Source organism: Caretta caretta, chromosome 16 (genome assembly GCF_965140235.1).
Source record: "Caretta caretta isolate rCarCar2 chromosome 16, rCarCar1.hap1, whole genome shotgun sequence".
NCBI classification, from domain to species: domain Eukaryota; kingdom Metazoa; phylum Chordata; order Testudines; family Cheloniidae; genus Caretta; species Caretta caretta.
In genome coordinates, this window is record NC_134221.1 from 12,055,814 (window position 1) to 12,069,659 (window position 13,846).

Consider the following 13,846-nt stretch of genomic DNA (forward strand, 5'->3'; position numbering starts at 1 on the left):
AACATGGAGACAACCAGCTGACCCTGTGTTGTACATATGCACTGGACAGTTGGGGACAATCAGGAAAGCATAAGATCTAGCTCTGCAGATTCTTATACCATACCAAGTGGTGTGATATCCTAGGGGTAAGAAGCATTGCCTAATGGATAGGGTACAGGACTAGGGTTACAAAGATCTGGGTTGTTTCCAGCTGCCAACCATTTGCTGTGTCAGCTTGGGCAAATCCCTTAATCTACCCTCTCTTGCCTTTGTTCCCTACATGTAAAAAGTGGTTGGGAAGGAGACTTCCCTACCTCATACTGAGGTTATCATAGAATATCAGGGTTGGAGGGGACCTCAGGAGGTCATCTAGTCCAACCCCCTGCTCAAAGCAGGACCAATTCCCAATTTTTGCCCCAGATACCTAAATGGCCCCCTTAAGGATTGAACTCACAACCCTGGGTGTAGGAGGCCAATGCACAAACCACTGAGCAATCCCTCCCCCTAAATCCATAATGGTTGAGAGGTGCTCAAACACTGTAACAAAGGCTGCAGAAGTACAGTATCTAACTGGAGATGCCCAGTCCAAAGGCAAAAAAAGACACTGTACACCCTTGCTCCTGCCCCCCTCTCCCAACCAGGCTAAGTGTATTAGGGTCACAAAAATAAATGACAGACTTTTATTTAGATGACACTGAAAACAAATGGGAATTCTATGAGCCTTTGCCAAACCCCATTGACAAAATCAAAGAATGCAAAGAGGCTTGTAGGAAGAACAAAATAGATGTTTGGTGACAGACTATGCTTAGCACTTTTTTTTTTTTAAGGGTTCCAGTTACATAACTGAGAACACAAAAGAAATGAGCTTATTGAGTGTTGTCACTTCACACAAAAGCAAGGTCAACAACCAGGCAGATAATGATACTGATCAAAGAGGAGCCCAAGGGTAAAATGCTGTTGCTGGTCCTCTAAACAGCATTTGAGTCATAACAAACTAATGTCCTGTCCTCCATTTAGTGATTGAGGAGCCAGATCTTCAGCAACAGGAACTCTAAAGGAAGAGAACTGAATTAAGTATTAAGAAAAGGAGTACTTATGGCACCTTAGAGACTAACCAATTTATTTGTCACAAGTACTCCTTTTCTTTTTGCGAATACAGACTACCATGGCTGTTACTCTGAAACCTGAATTAAGTATTAGTGTATTAAGTATACTGACATGTTTGTCTAACCTGTTCTTAAAACTGAGCAATGATAGGGATTCCACAACCTCCCTCGGTAACCAGTTCCAGTGTTTAACTGTCCTTAAGTTAAGGAGTACTTGTGGCACCTTAGAGACTAACAAATTTATTTGAGCATAAGCTTTCGTGAGCTACAGCTCACTTCATCGGATGCATTTCTGTAGCTCACGAAAGCTTATGCTCAAATAAATTTGTTAGTCTCTAAGGTGCCACAAGTACTCCTTTTCTTTTTGGGAATACGGACTAACATGGCTGCCACTCTGAAACCTGTCCTTAAGTTAGAAAGTTTCCCCTGATATTTAACCTAAATATCCCTTGCTTCAATCTTAGCTGATTACTTCTTGTCCTGCCCTCAGTGGACATGAAGAACAATTGATCACCATCCTCTTTATAACAATATTTTACATATTTGAAAACTGTTATGTCTCCCTCTTAATCTTTTCTGGACTGTACAGACCAAGTTATTTCTACCTTTCTTTATACATCATGTTTTCTAAACCTTTTATCATTTTTGTTTCTCTCTACTTGACTCTCCAATTTGTCCACATCTTTCTTAAAGTGTGGTGCTCAAAACCAGGTGCCGTGCTCCAGCAGAGGCCTCACCAATGTCAGGTAGAGTAGAACAATTACCTCCTGTGGCTTACAAACAAGACTCTTGTAATGACCCCAGAATGACATTTGCCTTTTTCTCAATAGCATAATGTTGTTGACTCATCTTCAGTTCGTGATCCACTATAACCCACAGATCTGTTTTTGAAGTACTACTCTCTAGCCAGTTATTCCCCATTTTGTATTTGTGTTTCATTTTTTTCCTTAAGCATAGTACTTTGCACTTGTCTTTATTTAATTTCATTTTATTGAATTCTGACCAATTCTCTAATTTGTCAAGGCCACTGAAGAACTGGATTAGAATTCTCAGAGCGCTCGCAAGCCCACCCAGCTTGGTGTCATCTGCACATTTTATAAGAATACTCTCTCCACCATCATCCACGGGTTCACCTTAGGCCTGCTTCACAGAAAGAATTGAATTGTATCTATATCTGCCCTACTTCCTGCTTCAAAATAAATTGTAGCAACAAAAAGAGACAATCCCCCTAACTCAGCAGATCCAGATAACTTGCATCCAAGAGTTTTAAAAGATTTGGCTAGAGTGCTTGCTGGACCATTAATGTTGGTTTTCAGTAATGGCACATGGAGTTCCAGAGGACTGAAATAAAACTAATATTGTGCCAGTTTTTAAAAAGGGCAAATGGGATGACCTAGGTAATTATAGGCCTGTCAGCCTGACATTGATGCTGGGCAAGATAATGGAGTGGCTGATATAGGGCTTGATTAATAAAGAATTAAAAGAGGACAGTGTAGTTCATGGAAATCAACATGGAAATAGATCAGGGGTGAAAGTAAGTCTAGTGACTTACCCGTACGGGGCTGGGCTGGGGCCGGCTCTGGCCCCTGGAAGGGGCAGGGCCTCGGGCGGAAGGGGCAGGGCCTCGGGCAGAAGGGGCGGGGCTGGGGGAGGTCAGAGCCAGCCCCGGCCCATCCTGTACCGGCAAGTGCTTCCTTCCCCCTGCCCGGGGTAACAGCGGCAGCTGGAGGCTCTGGCAGCGGTTTAAAGGGCCCTGGGCGGTAGCGGCGGCCGGAGCCCTGGGCCCTTTAAATCGTCCCCGGAGCCCCACCGCCGCTTCCTCAGGACTCTGGCAGCAGGGCTCCGGGGACGGGGCTCCAGCCGCCACTACCGCCCCAAGCCCTTTAAATCGTTCCCGGAGCCTGCCAGAGCCCTGGGGAAGTGGTGGCGGGGCTCCGGGGACGATTTAAAGGGCCCAGGGCTCGTCCGCCAGGGCCCTTTAAATCGCCGCCCCAGCCCCGCCGCCGCTACCCCAGGGCTCCGGCAGCAATTTAAAGGGCCGGGGGCTCCAGCCGCTGCTGGGAGCCACAGGCCCTTTAGATTGCGCCTGGCGAAGCCGATTCACCCCGGTACGGTGCACTGGCTCTTGCTAGTATGCCGTACTGGGGCGTACCGGCTTACTGTCACCTCTGAAATAGATCCTGTTAAACTAATTTGATACTTTTAATGAGATTAAAAGTTTGATAAAAGTAATAGTGCTGATGTAACATACTTAGACTTCTCTAAGGCGGTTGACTTGGTACTGCATGACACTTTGATTAAAAAAAGGAGAATTGAGTGTGCCATTGTGAATTGCCATTGTGTGTGCCATTGAGAATTGTGTGTGATATAAAATTAACAACTGACTAACCGATGTCTCCAAATGTAATTGTAAATAGGGAATCGTTGTCAAGTGGGTGTGTTTCCAAGGGGGTCCCACTGGCCCGATGCTATGTAAGATTCTTATTAATGACCTGCAAGAAAACATAAAATCATCACCTGATAGAACTTCCAGATGACACAAAAATTGGAGAAGTAAATAATGAAGAGGCCAGGGTGCTGATTCAGAGCAATCTGGATCACTTGGTAAATGAGATGCAGACAAACCATATGTGGTTTTAATACAGCTAAATGTAAATGTATGCATCCAGGAACAAAGAACAGCGGCCATACTTACAGCATGGGGGACTCTATCCTGGGAAGCAGTGATGTGAAAAAGATTTGGGGGCTACAGTGGATAATCAGCTGAACATGAGCTCCAAGTGTGACTCTGTGGCCAAATGAGCTAATGTCATCTTGGGATGCATAAACAGGGGAATCTCTGTTAGAGAGTAGGAGTAGAGAGGTTTTATATCTGTATTTGGCAGTGGGGCAACTGCTGCTGGAATCCTGTGTCCAGTTCTGGTGCCCACAATTCAAGAAACGTGTTGAAAAATTTGAGAGAATTCAGAGAAGAGTCTCATGAATGACTAAAGGATTAGAAAATGTGCCTTATAGTGAGAGACTCCAGGAGCTTAATGTATTTAGCTTAACAAAGAGAAGGTGAATGGGTGACTCAGTTACAGTCTATAAGTACCTATAATTGACATGGGGAACAAATATTTAATAATAGGATCTTCAGTCTAGCAGAGAAAGGTATAGCATGATCCAATGGTTGGAAGTTGAAGCTAGACAAATTCAGACTGAAAATAAGGTGTAAATTTTTGACCATGAGGGTTATTAACAATTAGAGCAATTTACCAAAGTTTGTGGTGGATTCTCCCTCACTGGCAATACATAAATCAAGATTGGATGTTTTTCTAAAACAGTGGCTCTCAACCTTTCCAGATTACTGTACCCGTTTCAGGAGTCTGATTTGTCTTGCATACCCCCAACTTTCACCTCACTTAACAACTACTTGCTTACAAAATCAGACATAAGTGTCACAGCATGCTAATACTGAAAAATTGCTTCTTTTCTCATTTTTACCATATAAGTATAAAGTAAATAAATTGTAATATAAATATTGTACTTACATTACAATGCATAGTGTATAGAGCAGTATAAACAAGTCATTATCTGCACAAAATTTTAGTTTGTAATAACTTTGCTAGTGCTTTTTATGTAGCCTGTTGTAAAACTAGACAACTATCTAGATCAGTTGATGTACCCCTGGAAGATCTCTGCGTACCCCTGGTTGAGACCCACTGTTTTAAAAGATCTGCTCTAGGAAGTATTTGGGGAAAGTTCTATGGCCTGTCAGACTAGATGTTCGCAATGGTCCCATTCTGGTCTTGGAATCTGTGAACTGCTGTTTACTAAAGAAAATCAACTCTATTCCACTTTGATTCATAGGATGCATCCATGGCTCAAAAATGTCAGAGAAGCTGGTGTTTGTCCTATTTTTAGGGATGTGCAAACCCCAGCTATTTGTCGGGACGGATGGCTCAGTGGTTTAAAGTATTAGGTTTGAAATATAGTATATTGGAAAAAGTGGTTCAAATCCCATCAGAGTCAACTCAGACCTTCAGCTGTAGTCTTCTGGATATGACCTTAGAAAATGAGGTTCTGTGTATGCTCTACATGTAGAGCCCTGCAAATCTGCGGATATCATGAGTTGGATGCAGATACAAATTTTGTATCCACACAGGGCTTTTGTAACACCACATGGACACTGTAAGAGAGGGAGTCTTGGTTGAAATTTCCTCTCCATTGTCTGTCTACTGTGTAACTGCCACTTTCCAGCCCAGTGAAAGCTACTGTATAAGTGTAAGGTATTTAAATTGGGCTTTAAATTAGAGTTGTCTAAAGAACCAGCGCCATACTGTCTTTCTGCATGTCCTATTCTAGGCTTTTATGAAAGAAAAGCATCTTTGTAATGCTGGGTGCTACTGAATTGCTGTTGCCAGTGTCTGAGGTCCCACCCCATGTGAATGACTCCTCTCTTTCATCTTGCTCTGTTGAGGCACTCTGATGTTGCTAGGAGCCACCTCCTCAAGGAAGCAGCAGTTTTTTGGTCCATCATAGTTAGACAGATGTTGCCAAAGCTGTGTGCGAGTGCTCTATCGACACAGTGCTAATTGCATTTTCATCCTGAATTAAGATTAGAGTTACCCTGGGAAACTTGATGACAATGCTGTGTGTCTGTGTGTACGTACATTCTAAACTGTCACACCCCCGACACACAATCATGGGAAAACAATGTCTCATAATCATCCCTGGGATGAAGTTGTCTGGCTATATTTCAATCTCACACTATTCTTACCCAGAAATGTTGTAAAGACAGTGTTCCAAACCATTTCACTTGGTATTCCCTGCAATGTGCTGCCAAAATTCACGTACATTTTAGCTGATGTCTTAGGGCATGTGGGTTTTTTCCCCCTCTTTCAGGCTATACTTGGAATGAGTTCTCCGTTCTCATTTTAAAATCTGGTGTGATAAGTACTTAGCATTCCAGAAGAACACATTCTTAACTGTTCTTTGCTTAAAAGCTACTAAGGGCTGTTACTGGAGACATCTTTCCTTTTTCGCTCACTCACAGCTGATTGACTTCTTCTAGGTCAACTCCACAGTTTCCAGTCTTTTGAGGTTATCGTGAAAAAAATCAGGGCACAAAATCTGCCTTCTTGGCCCTTGTTATGACAATTGATGATGACCAGGGTCAAAAATTGATGATGTTTGACTCCCCTCTCAAAAAAGTTACTTGCCTTGGCCAAGCAGAATTTTGCTATAGCACCTGGCTGTTCTAATGATAGGCATTGTGTAAATAAATAAGGGGTCAGTGCTGCCAGACAGGATTCTGTCAAAGAACAATGTGAGGTGTCATTCATAAAGCAGCATATATATGCTTTAGGATCCCAAGAAAGGAACATGGTTTCTTTCTGATAGATGTATAAATAAAGGTGAGAAGAAGGGTCTTTTGATTTGTCAAGGACCAGAGTTCAGTGTTCTAGGTGTCATTGCATTACTCACACCTCTGATCATTGAACTGTTGTTTCAGTTGTGGATCATCAAATCTGAGCGGGCAACTAGAGCTTGGGTCTAAGTAGGTAAGTATTAGCAGCAGCAGTGTTGAGACAGCACCTATGAACCCCAGGTGTGGACTGGGGCCCTGCTATGCTAGGTGCTATAGAGACACGAAATAAAAAGACCGTCCCTGAGTATAGTGGGGAAGCTGATTTTTGTTCATGTTTTTATTTTGTTTTATGAGGCAGTTTAAAGTCTATACTCGTAGGCTGAGATTTTTCAATTCCTGTTAGGAACTGAGTATCCAAATGGGTTAGGAGTCTCTGAAAATCTCAGCTATGGTGCTGTGTTTAGGATTTAGGCTCTACGGCAGGACCTGTATGTGTTCATCTCTCAGAAACACCGTCAGATCTCATAGCAGGAAATGTTCATTTAGTCTTTTCGAAGAGCAGTTCTCAGCAGCCAGATTCCATTTTTGTCCTTCGTGCAGGGAAAGGCACTCTTGAGTGATTTATTCCAAGATAAGATGATACTTTTTAGCAGTGGCTTTGTCATCACTGAATCAGTGCATTGCTATATGTTACAAAATATAGTGAATGCAAGGTAAGAACTGATAGCCATCAAACATTCTCAGGATGTTTTTATTTTTGCCCTTGAGGCAAGTGCATTGTACATGACACACATCGGGATTATCAGCGAGGAAGATTCTATACAGACCACAGAGAGAGAGGACTGATGACTCTCTTGGCCCCAGGGGCCCATCAACTCGTTGCTTTCAGAAATTTGATCTCTAACCTTCACTAGAAGAGTGATGCCTGACTCTGAAGGCTGAAGTCCGTGGGTTTGATCCTAAGTCCATTCTGCAAATCAGTAGCTCCACTGAATTCAGTGGGGCTAGCGTTGAATGAAAGTCACCCCTATCCTATGGAGAGACTGGAAGGGCACCTTCTCGGTCTTGAACCAGGGTTTATGTGGAGGATAGGTCTTATGGCAGGTTTCACCTGGTGTCTCTGAGGGTTTGCAGGAACTAATTGAGCTTGCTGGGGATATTTGTTCTTGCTGGGATGCATGCATGCACACACCCATAGAGGGGTATTATTGTGGGTGACTCTAAAAATCCCTAGTGATGGGGTGGAGCAGAGATAAAGGAATAGATAGATCTGCTAGCTCTATATAAGGAGAAAACTCTCCCTTGCTTACTGCTACTCAAATCGCTTATGCAACCCTGTTACCATAGAGTTGTAACGGAAAAAGACCTCATGTTATAAAAAACCTGCAATAATTAACAGCCCCATCAGACACAGGTCTGCCATTTGGAAGCAGCATTCACTTTTTCCATTAAGCTGGTATATTTTGCCAAAGTGTTTTTCTTCAGCATTCTGGCACTTGTCCTCATTCCAATCTTGTACTGTATTGGCTGTCTGAGGAGAGCAGCAGTGTGTCCAGTGCCAGCTGGAGGCTATGCTGTGAATCCATCTCTTTTACTGCCCAGTCAGTGTCTGTGCAACAGAATCGTGTGCTGGATTTTCCCTGAAGCTTGTTCCCCTTGCTTGTTGGTCAACAGGAAATCTAGAGGCAAATTGTGGGGATTTTCCCTTCCTCATTGCCATTTTTATTAAAAATAATGGGCTTTACCTTGGTACATTGTGGGGGGGACTGAATTGGTGACTGATTCACAGGGTTGTTTGATACTATAAAAACATCCATGCTGTATATAGATACAGAGCCCTTGTTCTCACTCGGAAAAAAGGTGCTCTTTATTCATGTGAGCTAGCACATGGAATCAAAGAAAAGGTAAAATCTGCGTGAAGACCAAGGCATTTTGCAGTCTTAATGCTAATTAGCAGGTTGTAGTAAACCCTGGGCTCTTTAACTCAATCTTCTAGTGTGTGAAAGCTACAAACTGCCTTGTCTTCCCTAGGATTTTACCTCATTTTAATTACCATGAGTTAGCTAATGCAAGTTAAGAACAATGTGGTTTTTTCCTATTGAGGAAACCCCCCTTTTTAAGCTCTGCTATTGCATATAGCAATAGCTGTGACTCTGCAGCTCACGCTCAAGACACAAAAACTAAGCCACATCTGAGTTCTAATTGATGGTGGTTTTTGGTTGGTTTGATGGGTCACAGAAATGAGGGTCGGGGATCCGAGCTGGGTTCTGGTCCTTTTACATCATGCCTGTGGCATAAAGGGATCCAGGAAGCAGCCAGGAATTCCGCCGGGGCTGGGAGGGTTCCGTGGGTCGTATGTGGCCAGTGTAATGGTGGAGCAAGAAGGTATGGCTAGGATGCATTATTTAGCTATTCTGAGTTGCTGGGTGGTGCACTGGGGACCTTTATAATGTGGGAATAAGTTAGAGTAGCCTTCAGGTCCCTCCTGCACCTGAAAGGTGAACCCTGGAATCAGGAGCAAGGAGACTGCAAAATAACAATTTGGTCCATCTAATTAACTTCCCGGATGTGGGATTGTTCTAGTGCTTTTTCTAGTCAAGTGTCAGAACATAGCAAGCAGTGGGGTTCATACATGGATTTCTCTACTAAAGTTAATAGTGTAGCTTCACTGAAGTCAATGGAGCTGCAGTGTTCTACAGCAGCTGATGGAAAGACCCAAACTCATAAAAAACCTCTACAAAGTTTTTCATGTGCAAGAGCTGAAACCAGAAAGGCTGGGAAACAGTACACTAAAATATTGAAATAAATATACAATTATTTTCATTCAGGGTCTATTTCATGCCTTTGTCCCACTCCCACCCCAGATATACTATTGGTCTAACTGAAATGAAGTAGTACTAACAACTTATGAATGATCCATGTTTTTTCTTTCTCTGGTGGAGGATTTTATATAGTTTACATTTTTGTCTCTGTTCCTTCAGCTGCCTAATGGCCTTGAAACTTCAGCCTAGCTATTAAATCTCCTGTAGAAGACAAGAGAATTTAATCTTATAACTTTCCACAGATAGTTCTGAGTGAATTTAACCAAGGAGTTTCTTATGCTTTTGCATTATTTTGATACCAATCAAGCAATTTGTGGGTTGAGGGGTGGTTTCTGCAACCTTTTTGGTATAGCTTTTCCTCCCTGCTACTGCTTTCACTGGTACCCAGAAGCTTATAGTGTAGCTAGCAGAAAGCTTTTCCAAATGCAGCTTCACAGGTGTGAAACACAACCTTCCAGAGGGGTGCCTCCACATAGCTTGGAATGCTGCAACTCCTGTGGGCGTTTTCTTAACCCCTACCACCGGCAGGCAGAATTTCTCTACACATTGAACCAATGAGAAATGCATTAATGGTAGTGCTTTAACTGTGCTGGGTACCAAAGGGTTAACCGCCTATCCCTTCTCTTTGTATCCTTTCTTTAGAAGAAAATAAATTAAACCGCATAGGGCTTTTCCCAAAATTTGTTCTTAATGAATGTGAGAGCAGCAGGGTTCAAACTTTGTTTACTCAGATGCAAAGTTTCAGAGTAGCAGCTGTGTTAGTCTGTATCCATAAAAAGAAAAGGAGGACTTGTGGCACCTTAGAGACTAGCCAATTTATTAGAGCATAAGCTTTCGTGAGCTACAGCTCACTTCGTCGGAGCATCCGACAAAGTGAGCTATAGCTTACGAAAGCTTATGCTCTAATAAATTTGTTAGTCTCTAAGGTGCCACAAGTCCTCCTTTTCTTTTTTCAGCTGCAAAGGTAACTTACATAACACTTACTGTGTGTCCTCTCATCCCCTAATACGTACACTTTGGTCAAGTCCATCTTTCTCCTTATTTTGAATTGCTTCTGTGTCCCTTTTGCATCCTGGCATTCCACACTGGACAGTGCTGCAGCTAACACAGAACTTTGGTATTTCTGTAGGACTGACGATCTGACACCCTTGGCATCACTGCATATAGCTCTCATCCCAATTCAGGGCCTGATCCAAGGTCTGTTGCAGTCGATGGACAAATTCCCATTGATTTTGGTGGGCTATTGATCAGGCCCTCAAGTAGGATTCTGGTTATGGAGTCCCAATACGAAGCAAGCAGTCAGTTCTGAGCTGTGAGGGTCTGATCCTCCAGCTATTGTCGTTCATGACAACACCCTCCTCCTTTCCCCCCCACCCCCCCGACTTCAATAAATGCACGATTGAAGCCTTGTTCAGGATGAAGCTTATTTTTTTTTTTGGCCTTTAACAGCCAGACTTGAGTAATGTTTTATATTTTAAAATTGTAACAAAAACCTGATTTTTTTTTCCCTTCTCTGATTTTTAGGGGATCCCTCTTTCTCTGGACTGTTCTATATTTTACCTGTTTCCTTGGATTCGCACAGGGAAGTCCTGAAGGTAAATTACACTTGTGTGTTTGTTTTTCTGCCCTACAAAGAAAAATGTGTAAGTGAATTTTAGCCAAGGGGCTTGGCTTCAGTTTAGATAACTGTATCTAATCAAGAGCCTAATGCACAGACTTAATTTACTCACTTCTGCTGTTTTGCTGCTGATGGTTCAGGTGTTGACCTGAGTAGACCATCCAGACTTGGAGACCAGCAGTTAAGGCCAGATTTTTAAAGGTATTGGGGTACCTAAAGATGCAGATGGGCACCTCATGGGATTTTCAGCTCTATCTACATATCTTCATCGTTTGGCACCTAAATTCCTTTAAAAAATCTGGCCCTTAAAGCCTTTTATCTAATGAAGTTGGTCACTAATGAGTTAAGCATCCCTGGGAGGCTGGTAAGTATTATAATTAGGGTCCTACCATATTCACGGTTCATTTTGGTCAATTTCACGGTCATAGGATTTTTTTAAATCATGAATTTCATGATTTCAGCTATTTTAACCTGAAATTTCAGAGTGTTGTAATTACAGGGGTCCTGACCCAAAAAGGAGTTGTGGGGTTACAAGGTTATTGTAAGGGGCATTGCAGTACTGCTACTGTTATTTCTGTGTTGCTGCTGGCGGCGGTACTGCCTTCAAAGCTGGGCAGCTGGAGAGCGGCAGCTGCTGGCCAGGAGCCCAGCTCTGAAGGCAGAGCTGCTGCCAGCATCAGTGCAGAAGTAAGGATGACATGGTATGGTATTGTCACCCTTCCTTCTGTGCTGCTGCTTGCAGATCTGGGCCCTCAGTCAGCAGCTGCCACTCTCCAGCCACCCAGCTCTGAAGGCAACAGCTCAGATGTAAGGGTGGCATGGTATGGTATTGCCATCCTTACTTCTGCACTGCTGCTGGCAGGGCACTGCCTTCAGAGCTGGGCACCTGGCCAATAGCCGCCGCTCTCCGACCTCCCAGCAATGAAGGCAGCACAGAAGTAAGGGTGGCAATAGCATGACCCCTCTAAAATAACTTTGCAACCCCCCTGTAACTCCCTTTAGGGTCAGGACCCCAACTTGAGAAATGCTGGTCTCCACTGTGAAATGTGTATAGTAAAGGTTAAAACACACACAAGACCAGATTTCACGCTCTGTGACACATTTTTTCATGGCCATGAATTTGGTAGGGCCCTAATTATAATCCCCCTTTTACAGAAGTAGAATCTGAGGCATAAAGAGGGTGTAGCCTGTTTCAGAAAAGGCTATGAAACCATCTGTTGCTCAGGTATGGGAAAACACATGCTGCTGTTTTCCTTGAATTACATCACTTGGCACAATGCAATGCTGCTGATGCAATGTAACCCCAACGTTATCCAGAGAAATGATAGGTGGTTTATTGTTGGAGAATCCTTGTATATCCAGGCATGGCCTCTCCCTATCCAAGATGCATGCCAAATGTACCCTAATCTCGCACAGTATGAGTCAGCTCATGCTGAGCACAGGAGCGTCATGTGGTTTTCATCTACTCATTCATGCTGGGTTATGCCCCCCTTCTTTCCCCCCCGTTCTAGCCAATTTCTGCTCCCTCGTAGCTGCACTCGCTCTTCACCTGGGAAAACAGGTGGCTTCCTTCAAAATGGTATTGTCCTTCAGTAAGCCAGTATGTACAGTATGGGGCATGAGAACATGGTATATATTGTGCGTTTCCTAGCTCCTATGCAAGCCAGTGTTGGGATGCAATTGATCCAGCTACCCTTAATGTGGGTTCATTGTGCTTTCCACCCACCAAAAGCCTAGCGATAAGATATTGGACCAGATTCCTCCCTGGTGACTTTAACAGTTTTGAACTGGAGATAAGGCAAGTTAGATGCAGATACACGTGCCCAGTGTAAAAATGCCCAATTATCTATTCCCCAGAACCATAATGCCACCTGAGCCATAATGCAATCTAATTTCTGTTGATCTTTTTACACCACCACCCCACTACTCCTGCCTCTCGTACTGACAAAGTTTCTTTGTGTGGGGGGAGAAAGAATCAAATGGCTTATGACCTGATCAAGCTCCCATTAAAATCAGTGAGAGACTATCATTTGATTTCAGTGGGAGCATATCCTTAGAGAAACCTCCACATTTCACAAGCTAAATTTTCACACTTGCTATTCTTGAGAGATTTCTAAGTTTCTTTCCCACTTTTCTAAAGGGTAAGACTCCTTTAGGATAACTAGTGACCCGCATGGGGATCCAGGAAGTTTCCCGGTTGATGATGATAAAAAGAATTCTCGCTCAGTTTCCATCATCCAGCTGTGGAGAGAATCTGTTTGTCAGAGAGCCACCTCCTCTATCTTAAAATAGCAACATCTCCTCCACATGATTTACTCAGGGTGCAGGCTGGAACTGAACAACTTCCTATATAATCAGCAGGCAATAATAAGTGGACTAGCAAGCTCCAGGCCTCTTAGGCTCCAAAACATGAAGGAAAAATAGAAAGTTGGTTGCAGCTCAGCTGAAACGCAGCCCGTGGAACAGTCACCACCACCAGCAATTTTGAAAAAAGTAATATTTTCCAAATTCTACTTTCCTGCAAAGGAAGTGAACATCTGGTTGAATCACTTATTCAAGCAGTTTTCAGAGCAAGTTTTATGTTAACATAAAAGAGAGCAAACAAAAACTGTGTTTTAGCTATTTTTTTTATTTTTATTTTTAATAGACTTTTAACGCTCCATTTTTGGAGTCACGTTTATTGCTCTTTTTACTCCCAGGATAATTATGGGATGTTTAAATGTTTTTGGCTGTTGGCGTCCATATAAAACAAATTTTCATTGTGTGTATGCGCACACAAAAAGCCTTCCATTTTATAGCATGGTGCAATGAAAGCCCTGCCTCTGATGGAATGAATTACCTTCCCTAAAACATCCTGCACTTTTGGAGGAGAGAAGGATGGTTTCCTTACAAGTAAAGGGATAGCTCTTTCCTTTAAAATGTTTGATGTGGGCATCCAAATAAAGGTCAGGTGAATGGTGCAAGCGAA

General features: G+C 43.0%; 1 protein-coding gene across 6 annotated transcripts in view; it reads left to right on the top strand.

Annotated features, from left to right (window-relative positions):
• The window catches only part of COL27A1 (collagen type XXVII alpha 1 chain), a 239,406-nt gene that overhangs the window by 3,842 nt on the left and 221,718 nt on the right, over window positions 1-13,846 (top strand). For all 6 annotated transcript variants that reach the window (XM_075120654.1, XM_048823074.2, XM_048823076.2 and 3 more), the window contains one exon: window positions 10,785-10,855. In XM_075120654.1, coding sequence (XP_074976755.1) covers window positions 10,785-10,855 — 71 coding nt within the window. The remainder of the gene's footprint in view (window positions 1-10,784; window positions 10,856-13,846) is intronic.